Here is a 22400-nt window from a genome sequence, read left to right as displayed (position 1 = left end):
TGATCTGTAATGTGAGATGGGCACCGCCATGTTTATTCGCACTGCAGTTCAGAGAGTCCTGTCAGTAGGATTTACATCACGTAAATTCATCAATTTCTCGCGAAATACATGCAAGTAAGTGGTGGGTGAAATGGGAGAAGAATAGAGTGAACTTTCTAGTTACTTACACTATGTCTATTTGATATTAATAAAACACGTCTGAAAATTATATTTGAATGGATTGTTATTGCTGCTTCCATAAACATCTGAGTGTATTTTACGAACTCTAAATGTATTGTTTTACTAGTACGTATGTGTATTTAAATGTCTAAAGCATACTGTTTCCGAGCAGGCGCAGTGATGGAAAAAGCACTGCATTTAGGGCAGTCGGTTTATAGCTTTGCTTCAATTGTGCGATAGCCTCACGAGGAGGGACCAAAATTTCGGACATGTCAGAAATTCTTCCGACCGTCCGATTGCCTGTTGGGAGAAGCTAATCGCTTCTCGCTCTATATCAGCAGCTATCAATAGTATATATTTGTCACTGGAAAGGAGAAACCAAAACAAAGATATATACGAGATAAACGCAGATATTCGAAACGTTAACAAATCAGCGCTTGCTTACCATTTTGAATATCAGTAACGTTGATAACTTTAATCATTTTAAGCGGCTCATGTTGTTATGAAAACATTTGCGTATTAGAATGATTGGGAAAGATCATGTAACATTTAAACAGCCTTCAATCTGTACCGCCTTCATTTAATGTAGACTAACCATGTTCCGTACACTTTTCGCCCTTCACCGCACGCCATCGACCACTCCTCCGCTGTTGTAAGCCAGACAAGCATGTTTGTGTGATCATTCTCTGGGGGAATACCCATTGCACAGTCCACACTTTGATTGATGTCTTTTGGACCAATAGTTTTTGAGAAAAGTGGGGAAAAGTACCTCCTCCGCACGTGTACGGAAGATGATAAGCGTTAACGGTGTTCCGTACAGGCTATAATGATGTTCCGTACAGAGCGCATACTTTGATTTCAATGACGAAAATGGACATTTAACGGGTCAACTGAGAGCTATTTATTTATTTTAACTGAAGAAAACAACATTTCAACGAATAAGAAGGGTGAGTACCTTTTTATTTGTTTAAAATTTACTTTAAATTACTTTAATAAGCTAGAGGACCATGTGAGCTAGGCCTTATTGTGTCGTGATATTGATTATGGCATGTGGGTTAAGGATGAACCATGTGAAACATTAGTGAAGACAAAGAAGAGCAAACAATTTGAACTGATTCTAAATATTTAATGATTAACCAATGTGATTTAAAAACATAAATGATCAGGATGCGTCTGTGTGTGTGTGTTTACAACTATTTACATTCAACACTAAACTGATTAAAAAAAATACCATAACTAGAAGTTAACATGTTCATTTTCTGTGTGCACTATTTACATTGTGTGTGTGTGTGTGTGTGTGTTTATGTGGACAGACAACATTTATGGCAAAGCCAGTCGGTGTCTGGCACTTCCTCCACCTCTGCGCATTCCAGGTGGAACCACAAATGGCACAGGTCACACTGGACCCATTCATCAATGGCCTCATCTGCTGAGCCAGGTGGGACCACTCTACGGCAGAGAGCGCAGTGTTCTCCATCTTCAGTCGGAGGAGGTGCCTGCTTCTTTTGCCTTTTGGCCTCCTGGGCTTGTCTTTTTTCCTCGTCCTTCTTTGCCATCTCTTCCTTGCGCTTTCTCTTCTTTTCTTCCTTCTCTTTCTCCTCAGTTTCTTTTTCTACCAGCAGGTCGAAGTACTCGTCGCTGGTGATGACACGGGCTGGCAACAGAATGCGACGCCTCACCTTCTCCTTCCTCTCCAGGGCTGGACTTATGAGGATGTTAGCCAGACTCTCTGGAATTACACCTGCTGTTACCAGATAATTTTTGTGGGCCACTTTATTAATGTTGCAGGTGGGGCAAGGTGTTTGAGTGATGGATGATGTGTCAGTAGGTTGAGTGCTGGATTGAGTGGTGGGAGTGATAGATGGTGTGTCTGATGGAGTGGCGGGAGCGATGGATGGTGTGGTGTCACTTCCATCTGCAGATGGGAGCACTCTCACCACCTAAGAAAATAAAACGTATGTAAAACTCATTAACACACTTGAAAAGAAATGCAAGTAGCTTAGAGGATGAATTATTGTATTAATGTTAAAATTACCTGGGTTGTGTCCACAGCAGCCCTGGACAGAGGAACGATGCCAGCCTTGCGGAACCCAGCCTTGACATTTTGGGCTGTGACAGCAGTTGGATACACATGTTTGAGGAGAGCTGAAAACTGCTTCTTCCCCACAACAATGTCCCCTCGTACCAGACCCATCCTGGAGGCCATGGTGGAGAAAGCAGTTTTCAGTGGGTTGAAAACCGCGATATCCAGGGGCTGTAGAATGTGTGTGGTGTGGGCAGGTAGGCAGAGAATTTCAACTTTATTTTCTCTGCAGAACATGATTACGTCTCTTGAGACATGTCTCTCGTGTTGGTCCATGATTAATATTAGTGGTCTCTCCTTAGGAGCATATCTAATAAAATGGTGGAGCCATTTCAGGAAGAGCTCCGAGTCCATGTAACCCTTCTCCTGGATGCCATAGAGGGCGTTGGGGGGCCCATCCAGCCTATAGGCGTTACTTGGGAGGCAGCCGGGGTAAATAATGAAGGGTGGAATGCTGTTCCCGGCTGCATTCACACAGCAGTGGACCGTGATGTGCTCCCTGGTCGTCTGCTGCTGCTGGTAGACATGTTTCCTCCCAGTCTGGCACAGGACCTTTTCCCTGGACCGAGGCTTGTCTCCAAAGCCGGTCTCATCGCAATTGTAGATGAGATGCGGCTTGTCCTCCAAACTATGCTTCACATAAAGGGCCTCATACAACTTGAAGAACCCTTCAATGGCTTCTGGTGTAGCACCATGGACTCTGGCTCTGTCCAGTGAATCTGCCGTCCTTGAGGCCAATTCTGGATGGCGGGCCTTAAACCTGGACCACCACACATCACTTGGCCCCTTCTCCAGGTTTACAGTGGTGGACTCGGTTCTGCCACTCTCCTTTATTATCCCAGTAGCCAGCACCTTGACAAGGGATCTTGTCACTGGGAAGCCATGGTCCGCCATCCAGAATATAAAGGAAAGGAGAGCCTCTTCCTCTCCAGGTGTCAGGGCCGAATTAGGATGAGGGTTGTGGACATATATTTTTTTTTTATAGTCCTGTAGAGTGGTGTGGGGAATGCCAAATTTTTTTGCTGTTGCCCTTAAACTTGCTCCTGCCTTTACTTCCTCAACTGCCTCCTGTAACTTCTCCTTTGAGTACTGTTTTTTCTTTCCTGACATCTTTCTTTACTGCCTTTCCTTTGAAATATGATGTTATGTTAATCATGTAACTTAATGTTAATTTAACCTTTTAATTGTTTATATTGTTTATATTCTTGTAATTATATTAGTTAACTTGATGTAACGTATGAAATCTTATTAAATAACTTAAATGTCTGAATATCCTATCATTGTGTTTAACTTTGTTAATGTTAAGTTAAATAACTTGGCAATGAAATAACACTATCAATTGAGTTTTAGCTGACAATTAAAAATGTTTAATTAAGTGAATGTAAGTTAATGCTAACTTAATTGATCCTTTATGAATATAAACATCACTGCGCGCAGGATGATGAGCAAACAGCGCCTGCTGCACGTCTCAGGCGGAGAGTGGCGCCAAGTGGTCATCGCCCACAATTGACGTTTAAATATTCCCATTTCAAATCATTTATTCAACAAAAGGTAATTTATTTAACAATTTGTGATAACATAATATTCCTTTCATAAAGCCTGTAGTACTGTGAGAAGCATAATTTAAATCGAAATGTACGTTTTCGCTGCTCTAGCTGTCTCCCCACCCAAGCGGCAGTCTCGCGTTTAGCTTGCCCACCGTCCATTTTCAAGCGCAGTGGGCGCACCTAGCAAACTTACTGAAATCTCACTGAAACAAATGGTGGGAGGGTCTCTGTCGTGATCAGGGGTGAAAGAGGGAGAAATAAAGATGACACAGATATATATTTTATGTATGACCCGGAAGTATTTATTCAGTGATTGGCGGTACAAGGTAATCTGTACGGAACATCGTTGTGTACGGAACATGGTTAGTCTACGTTACGTGCTTGTTTTCATCACTTTTGCTGTAATTCTCGGGCACTGACTCATTCGCTAAACTGAACATCCAATCAGAATTATCCGTCTCGCTGACGGTCCCAATGGCCCCGACGGCGATTCAACATGTTGAATCAGGCAAACTGCCGCTGACATGAGCCCGATGAGAGCCGACGAGTGGAACACACCAAACAAACTAGTCCGACCGTCGCTCGCCGTCGGCCAACCGATCGTCGGCCAACCGATTGTCGGCTTTGTGTGTCCCGGCATATTTCCATGCGCCGTCACCCAAACATGCGAAAGAAAGATAGGAGCAGTGAACGGAAAGACCATCTTAGTCATTGACACTCCAGAACTGTTTGACACATCACTGACTGAGGGGCAGCTGAAGGTCCAGATGGAGAACTGCGCATGCATGTCGGATCCTGGTCTGCATGCATTTCTGCTGGTCGTCAGACTGGATGTGGGATTCACAGAGAAAGAGAGGAACATTGTGAAATACATTCAGATGAACTTTGGAGTAGACGCTTCGCACTACATCATTGTTCTGTAGACTCACGCTGACCACCTGAATGATGAACCTTTAGAGGAGTTCATCATGGAAAGTTATGATCTGCAAGCACTTATTGAGAGCTGGGACAGCAGATATCACTCTTAACAACAAGGACAAAGAAAATCAATGACAGGTCACAGAGCTGCAGGAGAAGATTAATGAAATGGTGGAAATCAATATGAGACATCACCCTACAACTGAGAACTTCAAGATGGCACAGAGTTTTAGGACAATGAGGAGAAACAGTTTATTTGTGGGAGCATTAGGAGCGGCATTTGGTCTCGGAGCATTAACAGCTTTCAAGCAGCTGTAGCAGCAGAAGTAGAAGATTAAACTTAATAAAAATTATGAATTTACATAAATGCAGCAGGGCACTACAAACACTAATATAAGTGATGTCAGTGGTGCAAAAAAAAAAAAACCATGATATATTTTGTTACAGTATATGCAGTATGTGTACTGTTTTGTTACAGTATGTGTTAATATATTAGTTCTCACAATGTTAACATGAAAAGCTACAAATAAACATCTGTTATTTAAATCTATTCACACTATTGACGTGTTGGTGGATTGTATTGGTGTTTACAGGGATGTAAGTGTTGGCTGCTCATCAATTTGCAGCAGCTTGGAGAATAAAACATGCTTATCAACTTTCCACTGCATAATCATTATTTTACAGCTGTGGTGTTTCTAATAGTGAAAAGCCTAATAGGAAATGAAAGCAATGGGATGTACGTCACTCAACAAGTCTTTCAGGACACAGCAGCTTGGTAGGTGCAGTTCATCCACAACATATGCCGTGTTGAAAGGCTTTGAGTAATGGTGTGGTACAGTTAATGCAGCCAAAAGCTGGCTGGACAAAAAGTGTTTAAAAAAGAATTACGGTTTGAATCACTGACTGAGAAATGTCAAAAATATCAGCAGACTGTAAAAGGTCAAATCAGTGATCGACACTGTTTGATACATCAGTCAGTGAACAACAACCAAAGGATAAATTAGTGAGCTGTCCCTCCTCTCTACTGGTCATTAGACTGGATGTGAGATTCACAGAAGAGGAGAAAATCACAGTGAAATTGATTAAGGCAAACTTTGAAGAAGATTCTGCATGATACACCATCATTCTGTTCACTAGAGGAGATCAGTTAGATAAACTTGTAGAGCATGTACTTTCTTTTCTTTTTCCATTCAGTCAGAGAAAGAAGAGCGCAGGTGATGTTGAACTCCAAATGACAAACTTCACAAATGGCTGGAGGAAGAAAACAGTTCTCAAGTAAATAAATACAAATTTAACTATATTGTTTAAATAAATAAATAAATAAAATAAAATAAGTACAAGTAATAATAAAAAAAAAAAAAGTAAAATACATAGTTATGTATTTATATACATAAATAAATACATACTTATTCTAAAGTGTTATATTTTTTTCCCCAGAGTTGGACACAAGCAACTCTAGCAAGGTAGAACATTAGCAAGGTTTTTTTTGTTTGTTTTTTTGTTTAGATTTTACTTGTTTCTTTTCACCCACATTTGTATGTATTTCTACCTGGAGATACATAATTATTCAACCTTTGGTCTGATGCATGACCTTTGAAACAGACTAATATAACAAAGCACTGACACACACAGATAGATTATAAAACTAAGTAAACATTGGCAGGTCACAGGGTGATGCCGGCATTGTTTTAAAGTGTGAGGAAGTGTGGACACATTTCTTGTGTCAGGTTCACACAGACAAATACAGAGAGACTTTGAATGACAAAAACAAACGGCAATACACATAATGGCATCAGCATATCAAGGTCAGTCTAAATTAAATAATCTAATGTGATACTCACAGAATACAGTTATACAATACTTAAAAATTAATTCTATACTGTGCTTTCTGTTTCTGGTAGTTGACAGCACCGAGTAGAAATCAGAATGTAAATAGTGAAGATAATCTTCAGTAGTACTTAGTGGCCATGTTACAACCTTAAAGTTTTAAACTGAGTACATTGAGAATGTGAATGTCTTTTGATACCTTTTATAAAATATAGTATACAAGTCCAGAGTATTATGTTTAACATACATGATGTTATTAAAATAATAGTGAGGTTATGTCACTTGTATTCTGTGTCAAGTTGAACGGCCATGCTTAAACAAAAGGAATGTGGCACAGCTGGTCAAATGACATCAGTCTCACATGTATTCAGTATTCACGCGTCAGTTCTCGCAATGTTAACTAACCTGAAGAACTAAAAATAACAATCCATTAGAACTGACACTACTAATATCAGTGTATTGTATTGGTGTTTACAGGGATGTAAATGTTGGCTGGCTATTTGTAGCAGCTTGGAGATGGCAAACATACTCTGTCCAAATGAAGCGATACAGTTTATACTGCCAGCAGTTGGCTATTTAGTTGTTTGGATAGTTATGTAGCTAGCTAGTTATTTAATTTTAGTTAGTTAACAAGTTACTTGGTTAGTTAACTGACCTACTTACCATAACTGAGCTATCAGTAAGGCCCACTCCTCTTAGTTACTGTCGCTAACTCTGACAAACAAATGGAGTTGCTAACTGTCTTACAATGACATCTGTTCAGTGTGAAAACCTTGTCCCAAGTAGTTATTGGTAAATTTTGGACACAGAAGGACCACCATTCAAGTGGGACTTAAACAGGCCATGGAAGGATATATATAAGATTTTAAAGTAAATCTAAACGGGAGAAGCCTCATGTTATGGTCGTCACGATTGCACATGACAGCATCCAGGATTCAGCAGGGCAAGATTAGATTAATGTACATTTAACCAGTTTAATATGGAGAGGCATTGAAATGTAGACCTTTGTTTATGTGTTTTTGACCTAAACTGTACAAGACGCGAGAACAGTCCGCTATTTAGGTTTGTAAGCATTAACTCACTAATTTTAACATTAGCTGGTTCAACCAGAGATAAGTAATCTTGCTAAAGCACAAGATGAAATTAATGTTCTGCTTGAGCAGATGAAAATTGTAATTTAATGAGATTATGAAAAACAGAAAATGAACGTTTTCGTCTTCATTGGGAATGAGGTGAATGCTTATGGACATTTTTCTCCGTTTTGCTTGGATTTAGGAAGTGGAATAAAATAAATTATATTGCCTATCCTCCCAGGATACCTGGAATTAGTGTTACAAGTACCCCAGGCACATCATGTTTTTTCTCCCATTTTTGTAGCATAAACACCATAAAACCGATAAGAGCTTCATATCTTCCAATGTTTCTCTATGGCGCTGAAACCTAAAGATGTCAGAGTTCCAGTCCCTGTGCAACGGATAATCAACTGCCATTGGCACATCTGAATTTGAGGGGAGGGGCTCCTTTGCTCTGATATATGACCTTTAAAGTGTCCCTATTATGGATTTTTGAAAACATGAATGAAAACATCCTGTAAAGTTTTAAATCTGAAAGTGCACCGTGTATAAAGTTATTGTCTCTCAAAAGAAAGAGTCGACTCTGAATCATTGAAACAAGTCGTTTTTACAGTTTTTTACAATCATTTTTGCACTAATAACAGAACCTTCATGTCATTTTTCAAAACTCTAGACACAAAACTGTCATTATTTGTAACACAGGCTATCCAATGTTCAAAACTTTGCATATTGCGTTCATATCTTTTAAGAAGCCTTGCACTGGTTCAAAAAAACGAATTTATTATGAAATATCATAGGAACATTACTTTAGATCACCCACACACAAGATATCCATAGTTTCACTGCTTATTTCCTAGTACAATCATTGGTAACACTTTATTTTGATGGTCCCTTTTGAACATTCTGTTGACACTAAGTAATGTTGCAACTACATGTCAACAAAATCTCATAAGAGTATTAGTAGACTGTCTGCTTCATATCTATTAACTCCTTATTGTGTTGGTCTCCCAACAGATATTCTACTGACTATAAGTAACTTTGCAAGAACGTGTCAACTTAATCTAACCCTAACCCTACCAGTCAACTAATACACTACTAACTCTCATTAGAGTGTTAGTAGTGTATTAGTAATGACTGCAACATTACTTATAGTCAATAGAATGTGTTAAAGGGACCATCAAAATAAAGTGAAACCCAATCATTAAATATAGTTGTACAAAATATGTGATTCAGGTTTCATTATTTTACTGTAGACTATAGAGAATAGTACAGACACAGTGGTATCATTGAATTACTGTAATGTGAAATTTACAGATGAAATAAAATCACAACATAGGTTTTCCAAAGGAAAAATTTTGATTAAAAGAGAAAAAAAACAATACAGTATACTGTAAACTGTTCCTCCCTGCACTATGCATCTATGTTTCCATCAACCTGGTCTTGTGGATTTGGCCACAGGTTCTCATCTACATCACAATGGATGTTTTCATTCGCTAAACATCTTGTAAATAATCTTCTGGCAAGGTGAATCCAGGCCTTACACTGATCTGCTGTGATATCATTGCATGCATCATCCATGGCCTGGAGAAGAGTGACTTGTTTGTGAGGGTGCCTATCATAGACCTTCCACCTCCATGTGGAGAAAAACTCCTCAATCGGGTTAAGGAAAGGGGAGTATGGAGGTAAATACAGGGTGAGAAATTGTGTATGGGCCTGAAACCATGCTTGGACCATTTGAGCATGATGAAACTGAACATTATCCCAACCTATTATGTAGGTCACACCATCAGCTCTACAGACCTGATTTAGCTCATCAAGGAAGGCTATGAGGAGAGCTGCATTATATGACCCAACATGAGGTCTGCATCCAACCATTCCATCTTCTGATATAGCCGCACATGGTGATATTGGCTCCGCGTTGTCCAGGTACTTCGACGGTTGCCTGCTGGCCAATTAAATTCCGACCTCTCCTCCTTGTCTTGGCTAGGTTAAAGCCTGCCTCATCCAAAAATATGCATTTGTGATGGTTTTCATCAGCATCCAGCTCCATCACCCTCTAAAAAGACAAAAACAATTACTGATTACAATGATATAGAATGTTTGGGGATTTTTTTCTCCCCCAAAACTCAGTCCTCAGTTGCTTCACTCTATCTGAAATAGTCGGCAAACTTATGGCTTCCACATTGCTGAATACGTAGTCATTGTCCAAGATGTGTTGCCGAATTTCTGTAAGGCAAATATCATTTCTAGCCCGAACCAAATTGACCACAGCCTGCTCTTGTTGGTTAGTCAGAATTTTGCTTCTACCTCCCCTATTTGGGCTAGTCTCTATTCTGCAGGGAGAAAGTCACAGTAAGAACAAATTTACAGAAATCACACTCTGTGGTACACACTGCCATGTTGTATACACTACTGTAATTCGCTGTAACAGTTTTAAGTAGCTTGAAGTTTAGTGGATTCTGAAGACTTACCGGTTCTCATTGTGCAAAAGTTCTGATGATTGAGGCCACAGATGATCTACTGAGATTTGGTTGAAACATTGTAGCTGCTGCACTCATTGTCATGCCATGATTTGACATAGTCTTCAACTATAGCTCTGATTTCATTTGACACCCTTTGCTGTTGCTGCGGTGTCTAGGTCTGTGGTCTTGTCCTCTACCACGTTCACCCACACCTCTCAAACGAGGCCCACGGTGACCTCTCTGGTGAGGCCCTAAGCCCTCCTCTATGATGAGGCCCACGGCCACCTCTCAAAAGGGGTACTTGTCCCCTTCTATTCCTTTGACCATCATGTAATCCTTGCCTTTCACCTTCCACTTCTGGCTCCATGTCCTCACTATGTTGAGTAGGCTACTAGGATACCACTCATCTTACTTATATATGCGTACACATATGTGAAATAAATCAGCAGTAATGAGTAGCCATTAACTCATTAAAACCACAAAAGCAATTACGTAAAAGTGACATCTTGCATACAGTAAAATTGAATATGAAAATGTATTCTGTAAAAGTGGTACATGGGATCATAGAAACCATATCTGATAAAGAATGCAATATGACAACCATAGATAATGCAGTCCATCTCGGTCATATTCTGTGGTAATTGGTGTCAAATGATGAATCCCAAATCTTTCATGATTTAAACATAGCTTTTATGAAAATTGATTAACAATATTCTATGCATCAAGAGTAATGCAACAGTTACTTTTTAAACTTATTATAAGCAGTTGTATCAATTGATAGTTAGATCATTGTAATGAAATGAATAAACACTCAATTCAGATGTAATGTGTGAGTTGCATTTTGAAACAGTAATACTTTGATGTTAGGTTGTGTCATTTTGAACCAGTGATTTTAGTTCAATGAACAAAAGATCTTTGGCTCATGTGTATTGTATCCAAGCATTTGGAAAAAAAATTAAGTGTTTTGAAAAATGTGAATTATGTGTCTAGAGTTTTAAAAAATGACATGAAGGTTCTGTTATTTGTGTAAAAATGATTGTAAAACACTGTCAAATGAATCCCAAGCCGTTTCATGTTGATGTCAACATGAAACATTAGAATATTGCCCGCCCACTTGTTGCACGCACAGACCTGGGAAAACTTGATTTTCGCGTTGGTCTGAATGAAAACGCAAATTCATTCTTTGCCACTAGGTGCCGCTTTTGGAGCGGTAAAAATGGCTGTTTCCCTAGTAACGCTGTACACAAAGCAGCACAGCTCTCACATCAAGATATGATACTATTGAGCTTTATCAGGCATTACAGGCATGATGAAATGGAAATGAAATCGACTGATCCGACCAATCACTGCAGATTGGTGTCACGCAAAGGAGGGGTTTGGAAAAATTAATCGCTGAGTGAATCGTTGAGCAAATAAGTTAAAAAAATAAATGACAATGAAAGTGTTTTTTGACCTTGCATGCATTTCAACCTGTTGTTGGGGACTCCCAAAACCAAAATATGAACCTTTCATAACCCATAATAGGGGCACTTTAAAACTAAACTAATTAGTTGTTTGTTAGTTAGTTAACAAGCAATCAGTTATTTTAGTTAGTTGGCTGGATAGTTAATTATTTAGCTAGTTAATTGGTTGGATAATTGAACTAGTTCCTTGGTTGCATAGTTAATAAGCTTATTAGTTTTAACTAGTTATCAAGACATACGTTTATTTAGGTAGTTATTTACTTTTAATTTAGCCATCCCTTTTGTGTGAACACTGATGCAGGTGAATGCTCTAAAGCACTGGATGGATGAACAATGTGCATTGGTGCTCAAGCTGTATTGTGATTTTGTACAATCACAAAAGTAACATCTCAGCACATGAGTGAATAAATGTATCTGGTGAAATAGCAAAGAAATACCTGTGATAAAAAAAGCAACAAGAGCTCCAACTAATGGCATGATCTATTTGACTGCAGGTGATTCAAAGGATCTTAGGATTGTCCTGCTGGGAGTGTCTGGAGCTGGAAAGAGTCCAATAGGAAATGCAATACTGGGTCAAGAGGCATTTAAAGAGAGCCGAACCAGAGAGAGTGAGAAACAGACAGGAAGAGTAGAAGACAGAAACATCTCCATCATCGACACTCCGGGATTCTTCAACATTCAACTGACTGATGAAGAGATGAGGAATGAAATGATGAAGAGTATATACCTCTGTTTTCCTGGTCCTCACGTGTTCCTGCTTGTCATCAACCTGAAGACCTTCAGAGAAGAGCAGAGGAACATTGTGGAGCAAATTCAGGAGAACTTTGGAGCTCAAGCTTTAAAGTTCACCATGGTGCTGTTTGTTGGAAGAGAAAAAATTCCAAATAGAAAATGGAAGCTTCTTATGGATAGTAGAAAGTTTCAGGATCTAGTCAGTCATTGCAGAGGACAATATCATGTGACCAACAGTAAAAGTGACATTATTCCAACTCACATCACAAAACTTCTAAAGACGATCAAAGAAATCATCAAACAGAATCATGGCCAGCATTACGACATTGACATTTACTTGCCAATAAAGAGCAGAAAAGAAAAGATAAAGCAAGAGAAAGAAACAAAAACGCAAGAGACAAAACAAGAGCAAATACAAATAGTGCGGGAGATGATTCCCATGCACAGTGTAAAGGAAAAGAGCACAACAAATGTTTTGACTGAAAAGACAGATTTTAGTTCTCATGTGAAAAAAATTGAGGGAACTGAATTTTATGTAGATAGATGCTCTAGAGTTCCACAAGAAAATAAGAATAATGAAGAAGAATTGGTCAAACGATTAGCACAATCACAGAGAAACTTCTTTGAACAGAAGGAAGAAACAAATACAGTCCAAAAACCAAACAAATACTGGAAAGCAAGTGGAACAAGAAAATGGGACCAGAAGAAACAACAGAGAAAGACAGAACATCATCAAACCCAAGCAGGTGAGATCAGTTTTGTTGCACCTTTCCCTAATATCATGACTCACTTCTAAAAAATTGTTGTTGTTTTTTTTTTCTGCTCTAAAACTGTCTGGGCCTCAGTCTTAGAGTCCATACAGAAAAGGCACACAAAACCTGACGAGTGCACAGATCTCAGGATAGTGATGGTGGGGAAAACTGGAGCTGGAAAGAGTGCAACGGGAAACACCATCCTGGGACAGAAGGTGTTTAAAGAAGAATTATGCACTGAATCTGTGACTAAGAAATGCCATCAACATCAGCAGAAAGTAGAAGGTCACAACATCTCAGTGATCGACACTCCAGGACTGTTTGACACATCAATCAACTGAAGCATGAACTAGTGAGATGTGTAGAAATGTCTGTTCCTGGTCCTCATGCATTTCTGATGGTCATCAGACTAGATGTGAGATTCACAGATGAGGAGAAAAACACAGTGAAATGGATTCAGAAGAACTTTGGAGAAGAAGCTGCACGTTACACCATCATTCTGTTCACTAGAGGAGATCAGTTAAAAACATCCATCAAGGAGTTTCTGGCCAAAAACAAGCAGATTAGAGAGCTAATTGAACAATGTAAAGGCAGTTATCATGTCTTTATTAACACAGATGAAGAAAATCGATCACAGGTCATTAAACTGCTGGAGAAGATTGACAGAATGGTGATGGAGAACGGAGGAGAGCATTACACAAATGAGATGTACAAGGAAGCTCAGAGGAAAATAGAGGAAGAAGAGAAGAGGAAGAGAGAAGAAGAGGAGAGAACAAAGTTTGAAGAGGAGGAAAAGATAAGGGAGGAGGAAAGATGTAGGCTGCTGAATAAAGCTAAAGTCGTACTTGGAACAGGTGTGATAATGGGTGCAGGAGCAGCAGCTGTATTTGGTGGAGGGACACTTAGTTCAGCCTTAATCTCAGGAGCAGCAGTTGCAGGATCTGCAGCTCTGACCTCTGCTGCTAAAGGAGCAACGCTATCTGAAGCTTTAATGGAAGGAACAGTAGCTGCTGGAAATGCAGCACTGAAATCTGTTACTGGTGGAGCATCACTGCCTGCAGCTTTAATGGGAGGGATGAGTAAGAAATCAAGTTTCAGATAAAGAAACTGTTTTCCTTGAAATATCAGTTTCATAATCATTCTAATGCTACACTGACTTCTTATAAGGTGCATGGCTTCTGGTTTTTGCCATGCTCTTTAAAATGTAAACTGAAACCATTTGACTGAATTCATTTTTAAAAACAAAACCAAAAAGATAAGAATACACTAGCCAACTAGGCTTGAATGATCAAAAATTATTTTTACTTACCACTGAAAATCCAATAGTTTACCTTACTTAGATATATTTAGTTATCTTTACTTAGTTGTTATACTTACTAGGTTTTATTAATTTACAGCTACTTTCAAGGCACAATTTACTTACTGTTTTGAGTGACACTTACTTAAAATAATCAAGTAGCCACAAAGGAAACAATGACATTAATAAACCAGTGAGAGGTAGCAGTGCACTAATATGTTGAAGAAGAAGAAAAGAAAAAGAGTCTTAAGGTCCTGATATACTTCAAACGAAATTCAGTGTCAGAAGGCTGAGAGGTGGTATACTGTTTTCGAACATTCCTCCGCGCTGCTGGAGGCGGGGTGTAGATTAATGTAAACATGTGTCACGACACTCACGCGTCTGCCCTAAACACAACAACGATGCAATGAAGTTGTATCTAGGTCTTTTATTAAACTTGATAAATTATTACACGTTTTTATATTTTGTGTTGTCCTAATTTGATAAAAACAAAGGTTTATTATTGTTTGTTCTTTTGGCATTTCATTTATTGTATACCTTTAAAAATTCGCTTATTGAAAGAACAGCAGCAGTGCGGTATAACGTTTATTTAAAACACATGTATTTGGTACTTGCTACCTTACATTTTTACTCTTTCGTTTCATTCTTTTCATGGCTTTGGAAAACTTGCATCTGATGTTTCTCTACGTCGCTTTTTGCATAACTCCGGGTCGTTGACACCAAGCTTCGTTACAATTTTTTTCTAGGGATTAAATGCTTTCTTTGAATCTTTAAAGTCTCTCCGTGAGCAATCGTATAGGTGCGGATATATCTGTAGCAGCTCAGCTATTCGACACAGTGTATTTATGTTACTAGTAACTTGGAGATGTTCCCCTGCCTGACCTTTGTTGAATGAGAAGTTAACTGGGGGAAAAAAAATAATGTGTCAAAGGTGGAGTTCCAGAACACGCCCACCGATTGCGTAATCGCCACGAACCAATGGTAGCTCAATGGTGTTTAGGAGCCCAAACGAACTCCCCCAGAAAGTTAGCTTTGGTGAGCTGTTTCGAACTGCTGAAACGAACTCAAAACGAACTTCATTCAGCCTGATTTTGTTCAAAATGACGTCATATCAGTTAGTTCTTCAATTTTTTTTGAAGTATATTGGGGCCTTTAATAGACTTTTCATTCATTTCCTCCATGTCTGCAGTTATCTTTCACTAGTTGCATTCACTCGTCTCCCAAAGTCATCTTGAATGTTGAATTTTAAATACAACTAAAATATTTGAGAGAACATCACATAAGCTGACTTCATAAATGGATGTTGATTTGCCTAAAATGTTTTTTTTAATTTTTTTATTCACCATTACAGTGATTAGCATTCTCTTTGTTTGGGCACTTGGAACTTCGTTTGTATCATTATAATTTTTTTCCTATTAATGCAGCAATGCAACATGAAATTGGAGTTATTTGACTTCAAGGGAAGAATAGTAATAAATAGCTTGCTTTTAGAAGGTGAGGTATCTTTTAATTAAATCATTTGTTTATTGTTTTGTGATTATCAATGCTTTTTTGGTAACACTTTACAATAAGGTTCATTAGTTAACAACATTAGTAAACATGAACTAAGAACAATACTTCTACAGCATTTATTAATCTTAGTTAAGTTCATTTCAGCATTTACTAATACATTATTAAAGTCAAAAAATTGTGTTTGTTAACGTTAGTTAATGCACTGTGAACTAACATGAGTAAACAATGAACAACTGTATTTTCATTAACTAAAATTAACAAAGATGAATAAATAGTGTAATAAATGCATTGATCATTGTTCATGTTAGTTAATACATTAACTCATGTTAACAAATGACACCTTATTGTAAAGTGTTAACGATTTTTTTTTTTTTTTTTTACAATTTCATTGTTTTTAATGAATATCTTGAGAAGCTTTTTATTGGGTTGATATAATCCTTTCATATTTGTGGTAATATGCTCAAGTCACACACAGACTTCTACATTCAGCACACGATTCACACCAATGTTAACAATTCAATATCATTTATATTAATTGTAACAATAAGCATTTTATTTGCTCTTTTTGTTATGCTACTACTGACACAAGACAGCAAATAAAATTGGAAAATAAAAACAACTGTAAAACAAAGCAATTGCATAATTTATTCATGCCGCAATGCACTCTGGGAGTCAATAATTCAAGTAATGTTCCTCAGATCACAGATTCAATTAAGTTAACAAAACTTAAATGGCTTAAGTAAATTGAACTCAAAAATAAGTAAGGAAAACTTTTAATCTATTAGTAGAGAATTAAATGATACTTAAAACAATAAAGTTAAGATTACTTAATTGAATTAAGGCAATGATTTTGCACAATTTAATTAAGTAAACTTAACAAATTACTTTTTAGGCAGTTGCTTGTACTGAACATTTCCCACCGCATTTAGTGCAGTTCATCCACTTGATTCATTCTTGCAGGAGAAGCATTTACACTGGGAACATTATTGGCTCTGAAGTGACTGAAGATAGACAACATGATGGGAACTGTGAATTTACAACTTAACAGACCTCAGAGGGTTTGCAAAAATGAATGGTATCAACAAGAAAACAAAAACAGAAGTATATTATATCATGTTGAAGTATGAGATTGATTAGTGAATAGAGTGCACAATGGATCTGAGATTCAGAGTCTAACAGTCACCTGTGCTTTGTTAGTTTAAATATGTGTCACATTGTTCGCTTTGCATTTGCATTTATTAATTATACGTTGAGTATTGCAATCAAAATGATTTTCATCCAGTCCATTCTGCATGCAGCTTGTAATGTATGAATGCATAAAATATAAGGCAAATACCAATTTGAAGTTAGCTGATAAATGTTATAAATGTACTGATTTTCCTTCTTGGGCTTTATCTTTTCTAATATAAAAAAAAAACAAAAAAAAACAATCTTTGAAAATGAAGGTCACTCAACTTCATATTTTTGAAACTTGTTTGATGTTCTTTCCTCCATGGAATGAAAAAAGGATATATTTTGATGAATACGCAAGCAGCTCTTTTCCATATAGTTTTATATATATATATATATATATGCAGGTCTATCTCTGCTTTAGCCTAGATTTGTACTGCTGGGTTTGTCTGGCTAGAGGAGAGTGACAGTGTTTCGACACGCCGTTTCCCCGTCTAAGTACTGTAAAGCTGATATAAAGCCACCCAGCTTTATATCAAGCTGATGTAAAGCTGCTTTGACACAATTTGCATTGTTAAAAATACAAATACAAATAATAGTGACTTGACTTCCCAGATAGCAAAAATCATTTGGGCCAGATCTGGTCCAGACCCATCAGACATTCTGGACCAGATCCGCATAACGGACTTGGGCCGGTGTCTTTTGGCACAACGGGCGAATACCGGCATGGATCCGTTTTTTCCGGATCTGGACCAGAACTGGGCCAGCTCCAGACCAGATGCGGATTCCTTTATGGTGATTCGGCCCAAATGTGGGCAGGATCTGGTCCAGTACCATGCCGGATCTGGGCCAGCTCATTTTGTGTATTACATATATATATATATATATATATCTATCTATCCTGTATAGGCCTTCATACACACACACAAATAAGTTGTATACATATCTAGAATTCAAACACAATTTGTTTATTTGTACAGTGCTTTTCACAATACATATTCCAATGCAGCTTGACAGAAAATGCATTTAAAAAGAGTATTGCATTTAAAAGTTACAAATAAAAAGAGTAATGTCCATATGCCACAGTATTTGTACAGTTCCCAGATAATACAAATCATACAAGTAGATAATGACTATTTAAGTAGAAATGATAAATACCTTTAAAAGCAATGATTACAAGCATCTTACATAATACATAATTAAATATCTTTTTTTTTTCCTTAAGGTATAATATCAAGGTCTTGGACAACAAAAAGTTTAAAGAACTGATTTAGATGTATAGACAATTACTGTCCTGAACACTATTAAAACAATATTCATATTAAAACAATTGAATTACTACACAAAACATCTTTTACTACACTACATCTTTTCTTTTGATAATTTTTGCATCAAAAGCAAAATTAAAGTTAATTTAAAACTACCCCAAGTAGTATAAGTCTCTACATCTAGTGCTTACTGTACATAATATTCACTAAGCTTAAAACAGTGTTACACAATGAGAATGAGAAGAATCTGAATAATTACCACAGGGAAATTTTATATCACAGGGAAAGGTCTTACAAATGTGTGTCACCATTGTGTGCTTGAGTTGGTTCTAGTTGTTCGAGTCTTCTGCAATGCCGTTTTTGAGGTAAATGCGAGCCCTCCATCTGACTCCACAGCTTAAAGACAGTTCCCCCCTTTTCGTTGTCTCTAAAAAAAAAAAAAATTACATATTTTTAATATTAAAATATTAATATTAAATATATTATACACACACACATACATACAGTACATATATACACAAACACACACATAAGGTCAAAAGTTTACATACACCTTGCAGAATCTGCAAAATGTTAATTATTTTACCAAAATAAGAGGGATAAGACATTTACATATTGTCCACAAGAGAAAATTTTTTTTTAATTTATAAAAATGACCCCGTTGTTTACATCCACTTGATTCTTAATACTGTGTTGTTCCCTGAATGATCCACAGCTGTGTGTTTTTGTTTAGTGATAGTTGCTCATGAGTCCCTTGTTTGTTCTGAACAGTTAAACTGTCTGCTGTTCTTCAGAAAAATCCTTCAGCTCCCACAAATGCTGTGCTTTTCCAACATTTTTGTGTATTTGAACACTTTCCAGCAGTGACAGTGTGAAAAGATGGATCTCAAAATCATACAGAGGACAACTGAGGGACTCATATGCAACTATTACAGAAGGTTTAAACGCTCACTGATGCTTCAGAAGAAAAAAATAATGCATTAAGGGGGTGAAAACTTTTGAATTTGAAGATCATGGTAAATTTAACTTATTTTGTCTTGTGGGAAACATGTAACCCAGACAGAAACATAGTGTTGGCCCAGATCCGGCCCACATCTGGCCAGCGTGAAATCCATGCAGGCCAGATGTGGGCCGGATCTAAACACAGCTTGTTGTCTGGGAAGTATCTTCTGTAGCTTCTGAAGGGCAGTACTAAATGAAAAAAATATTTAGGTAAAATAAGAAAAATGTACACCTTCATTCTGTTTAAAAGTTTTCACCCCCTTAATGTATCGTGTTTCCTTCTGGAGCATCAGTAAGCATTTGTCACTTCCAGTTCTTTTCCACATCATAAATGTTATCCATGGTTAGCATTTTTTAATTTTCCTGTAATCGAGTAATTTTGTCCTGCTTTGTGTGTAACAAAGATAATGTTCATTCTGCTTGCTGCCCATAGGTGTAAAGTATAATAACTGATATAACAGAGAAGAAAAGCAAGGGAACCTGTGCCACCTGTTTTATATATTAAAAATACACAACTAATTGCATATTACACAGATATGTTATGAATGTATTTGTTTAATTTAGTATTACAAAGCAAGGAAGGCAATGTTTAAGCCTTACACATAAGAGTCACAGTTTATTAACATGCTCCACTGTGGAAATTAGTGCATGGGACATCAGTGTCATACACACTTCCTTTAATCACCAACTTGAGATGAAAAAGGGTTTGTACCCAAATGACACACAGACTATAGCATTGCTAGAGGACTATGACTGTTATAACAGGTATATTGATCAGGATGAGTGTGATGTTATTTGAAGGAGCATTTCTCCAGAAAGCTGCAAGCCTCAATCGGCCCTAACAAACAGTATGTTTTGAACAGCACAAGTTGTAACATTATCAGGCACTTATTATTATCAATACTCAATTATAAATTGTGGCATTCAAATAGCTTGAATAACTCAAACTCCACTGAAAACTAAAAAAACAAACAAACAAAAAAAATGGACTCACCTTACTATTTGACAGTCCCGGCTCTCAGGTGGAACCTGAAATTGAAACAGATCGTTATATAGTGTTGCTGGACAATTTCTCAGTTCATTTACCCAATTAACATGGAGCATACCGTTAACAGAAATAAAAGCATTTTTTGGCAAAGATTTTATAAATAAAAACCATACCAAACAATATAATGTAATCTCCTCAGTGCCCCCTCTGTTTCTATCATTCAGTGTGCTTGAAAGCGTTCTGCCTGCTTGTTCAAGGGGACTGGGCTCGTCAAAATAAAATGGTTTTCTATTTTAATACACTTCAAAATATAATTTATTTCTGTGATCAAAGCTGAATTGTCAGCATCATTACTCGTCTTCAGTGTCACATGATCCTTCAGAAATCATTATAATATACTAATTTGATACTCCGTAGTTATCGATGTTGGAAACAGTTGTGCTGCTTAATTTTTTGGGAATCTGTGATAGTTTTCTCAGGATTTATTGATGAATAAAAAGTTAAAAAGAAAAGCATTTATTTATTCAGCTTTGCCATCACAGAAATAAATTATATTTTAATTACAATTTTAAAAGTAATTATCAGTTAAAATGTTTTTTATGAATATATTGTAAAACGTAATTTATTCCTGTGATCAAAGCTGTATTTTCAGCATCATTACTCGTCTTCAGTGTCACATGATCCTTCAGAAATCATTCTAATATTATTATTTGCTGCTCAACCAACATTTCTGATTATTATCAGTTGAAAAACAGTTATGCTCCTTAATATATGCAGAAACCACGATATTCAACCATTCACATGTTTGGTGTGTGTTATTTAATAGAAATGACTGTTTTTATTTAGCAAATAGGCATTAAATTGATAAAAGTAAAAACATTTATAATGAAGCAAAAAATATATTTCAAATAAATTATGTTCTTTTGAACTGTCTATTCATCAAAGAATCATAAAAAATGTTTCCAGAAAATGTTAAGCAGCAAAAACTGTTTTTCTTTTTTTTTTTTTTTTTACATCTAATAATAATAAGAAGAATCATTACTGATAACTGAGCACCAATAAAAATCCAGCACTAAATCAGCAAGTTAGAATAATTTCTGAACGATCGAGCACTGAAGACTGCAGTAATGATGCTGAAAATTCACAGGAATAAATTACATTTTAAAATATATTCAAATGATATTTCACAATATTACTTTTTTTATTTTATTTTTGGTCAAATAAATGCATGCAGCCTTGAGGGTTAGCGCTTAAACATTAACACTGCTAGCCCACCATGACAGGCAGCAATCTTAAACATTAAATTTTAATGGAAGCAGTCAAAATTACTAAAGTTTAAATTAAGTAATTAAGTTAAAATTCGTTAATTACGTATAATTACAGACCTCTGGACCGTTTTCTTCATGTTAGCAAGTCCTCTGATAACATAGGCCTAAGTGTTCGCCGGTCCAACACCGATCTAAGGAGCAATAAAAACACCAAACCTTTAAGTTACCGAGTACACAACATAATAAGAAATTAATTTGTTAGTAGAACAGTGTGATCACACGGTGTGACATACCTTGGTGAAGTTTTAACAGCGTGCAGTCCGTCTGCCTCGATCTTCTTGACGTCTTCTTCTTCTATTAAGGTTTATTGGCGGTTGGCAAACAACTTTTTGGTGCATTACCGCCACCATCTGGTGTGAGTGTGGACCAGAATGTTGTGTGTAAGCATTGTTTAAAAAAAACTATATCCTTCCACTTAAATTGGTTTCTCTAAGATATTGAAACAGTATATTACAACACATTGTTTTTACTCTTTCCGCAAAATGCTAATCAAGCCAGCATTTATTTGAACAAAAATACAGAAAAAAACTGTAATATTTAGAAGTATTACAATTTAAAATAATGGTTTTCTATTTTAATTTACTTCAAAATACAATTTATTGCTTTGATCTAAGCAAATATCTTTTGACGTCTTCTGTTCTGAACACGCGCTCGTTTCGGACGCGGCCCGGATCTGCTCTGCGACAGTAGTTCCCGCCACTGAAACCGGGCCCGGGCTGGATCCGTGTTACAGCACTGAAACGGATGTGACTGTAATACGGATTTGCCGGTTTGAAAACGGATCCGGCACAGAGTCAACTGCTGTCTGGGTTGCCTTTT

At 37.1% G+C, this 22400-nt stretch overlaps 1 protein-coding gene, 1 long non-coding RNA gene and 1 pseudogene across 2 annotated transcripts; 1 reads left to right on the top strand and 2 right to left on the bottom strand.

Annotated features, from left to right (window-relative positions):
• Window positions 1-139: 139 nt before the first annotated feature.
• On the bottom strand, window positions 140-2481 carry LOC131537213 (uncharacterized protein C01G6.5-like). Its single transcript, XM_058770518.1, has 2 exons — window positions 2195-2481; window positions 140-2099 (listed from the first exon to the last, which is right to left on the bottom strand). Exons 1-2 carry the CDS (start codon window positions 2477-2479, stop codon window positions 1461-1463), a joined length of 924 nt encoding a protein of 307 aa, XP_058626501.1. The 5' UTR covers window positions 2480-2481; the 3' UTR covers window positions 140-1460.
• Window positions 2482-11977: 9496 nt separating this feature from the next.
• Window positions 11978-14272, top strand: LOC131537173 (uncharacterized; annotated as a pseudogene).
• A 3727-nt stretch (window positions 14273-17999) lies between these two features.
• On the bottom strand, window positions 18000-22271 carry LOC131537260 (uncharacterized). The gene is made up of 4 exons (XR_009270218.1): window positions 21815-22271; window positions 21639-21712; window positions 20260-20294; window positions 18000-18690 (listed from the first exon to the last, which is right to left on the bottom strand). It is a non-coding gene; the product is annotated as an uncharacterized LOC131537260 (long non-coding RNA).
• Between the last annotated feature and the right edge of the window lie 129 nt (window positions 22272-22400).

The sequence above is a fragment of the Onychostoma macrolepis genome, chromosome 03, assembly GCF_012432095.1.
Source record: "Onychostoma macrolepis isolate SWU-2019 chromosome 03, ASM1243209v1, whole genome shotgun sequence".
NCBI lineage: Eukaryota > Metazoa > Chordata > Actinopteri > Cypriniformes > Cyprinidae > Onychostoma > Onychostoma macrolepis.
The sequence above is the reverse complement of the archived record's forward strand: the minus strand, read 5'-3'. Positions and strand labels throughout refer to the sequence as shown.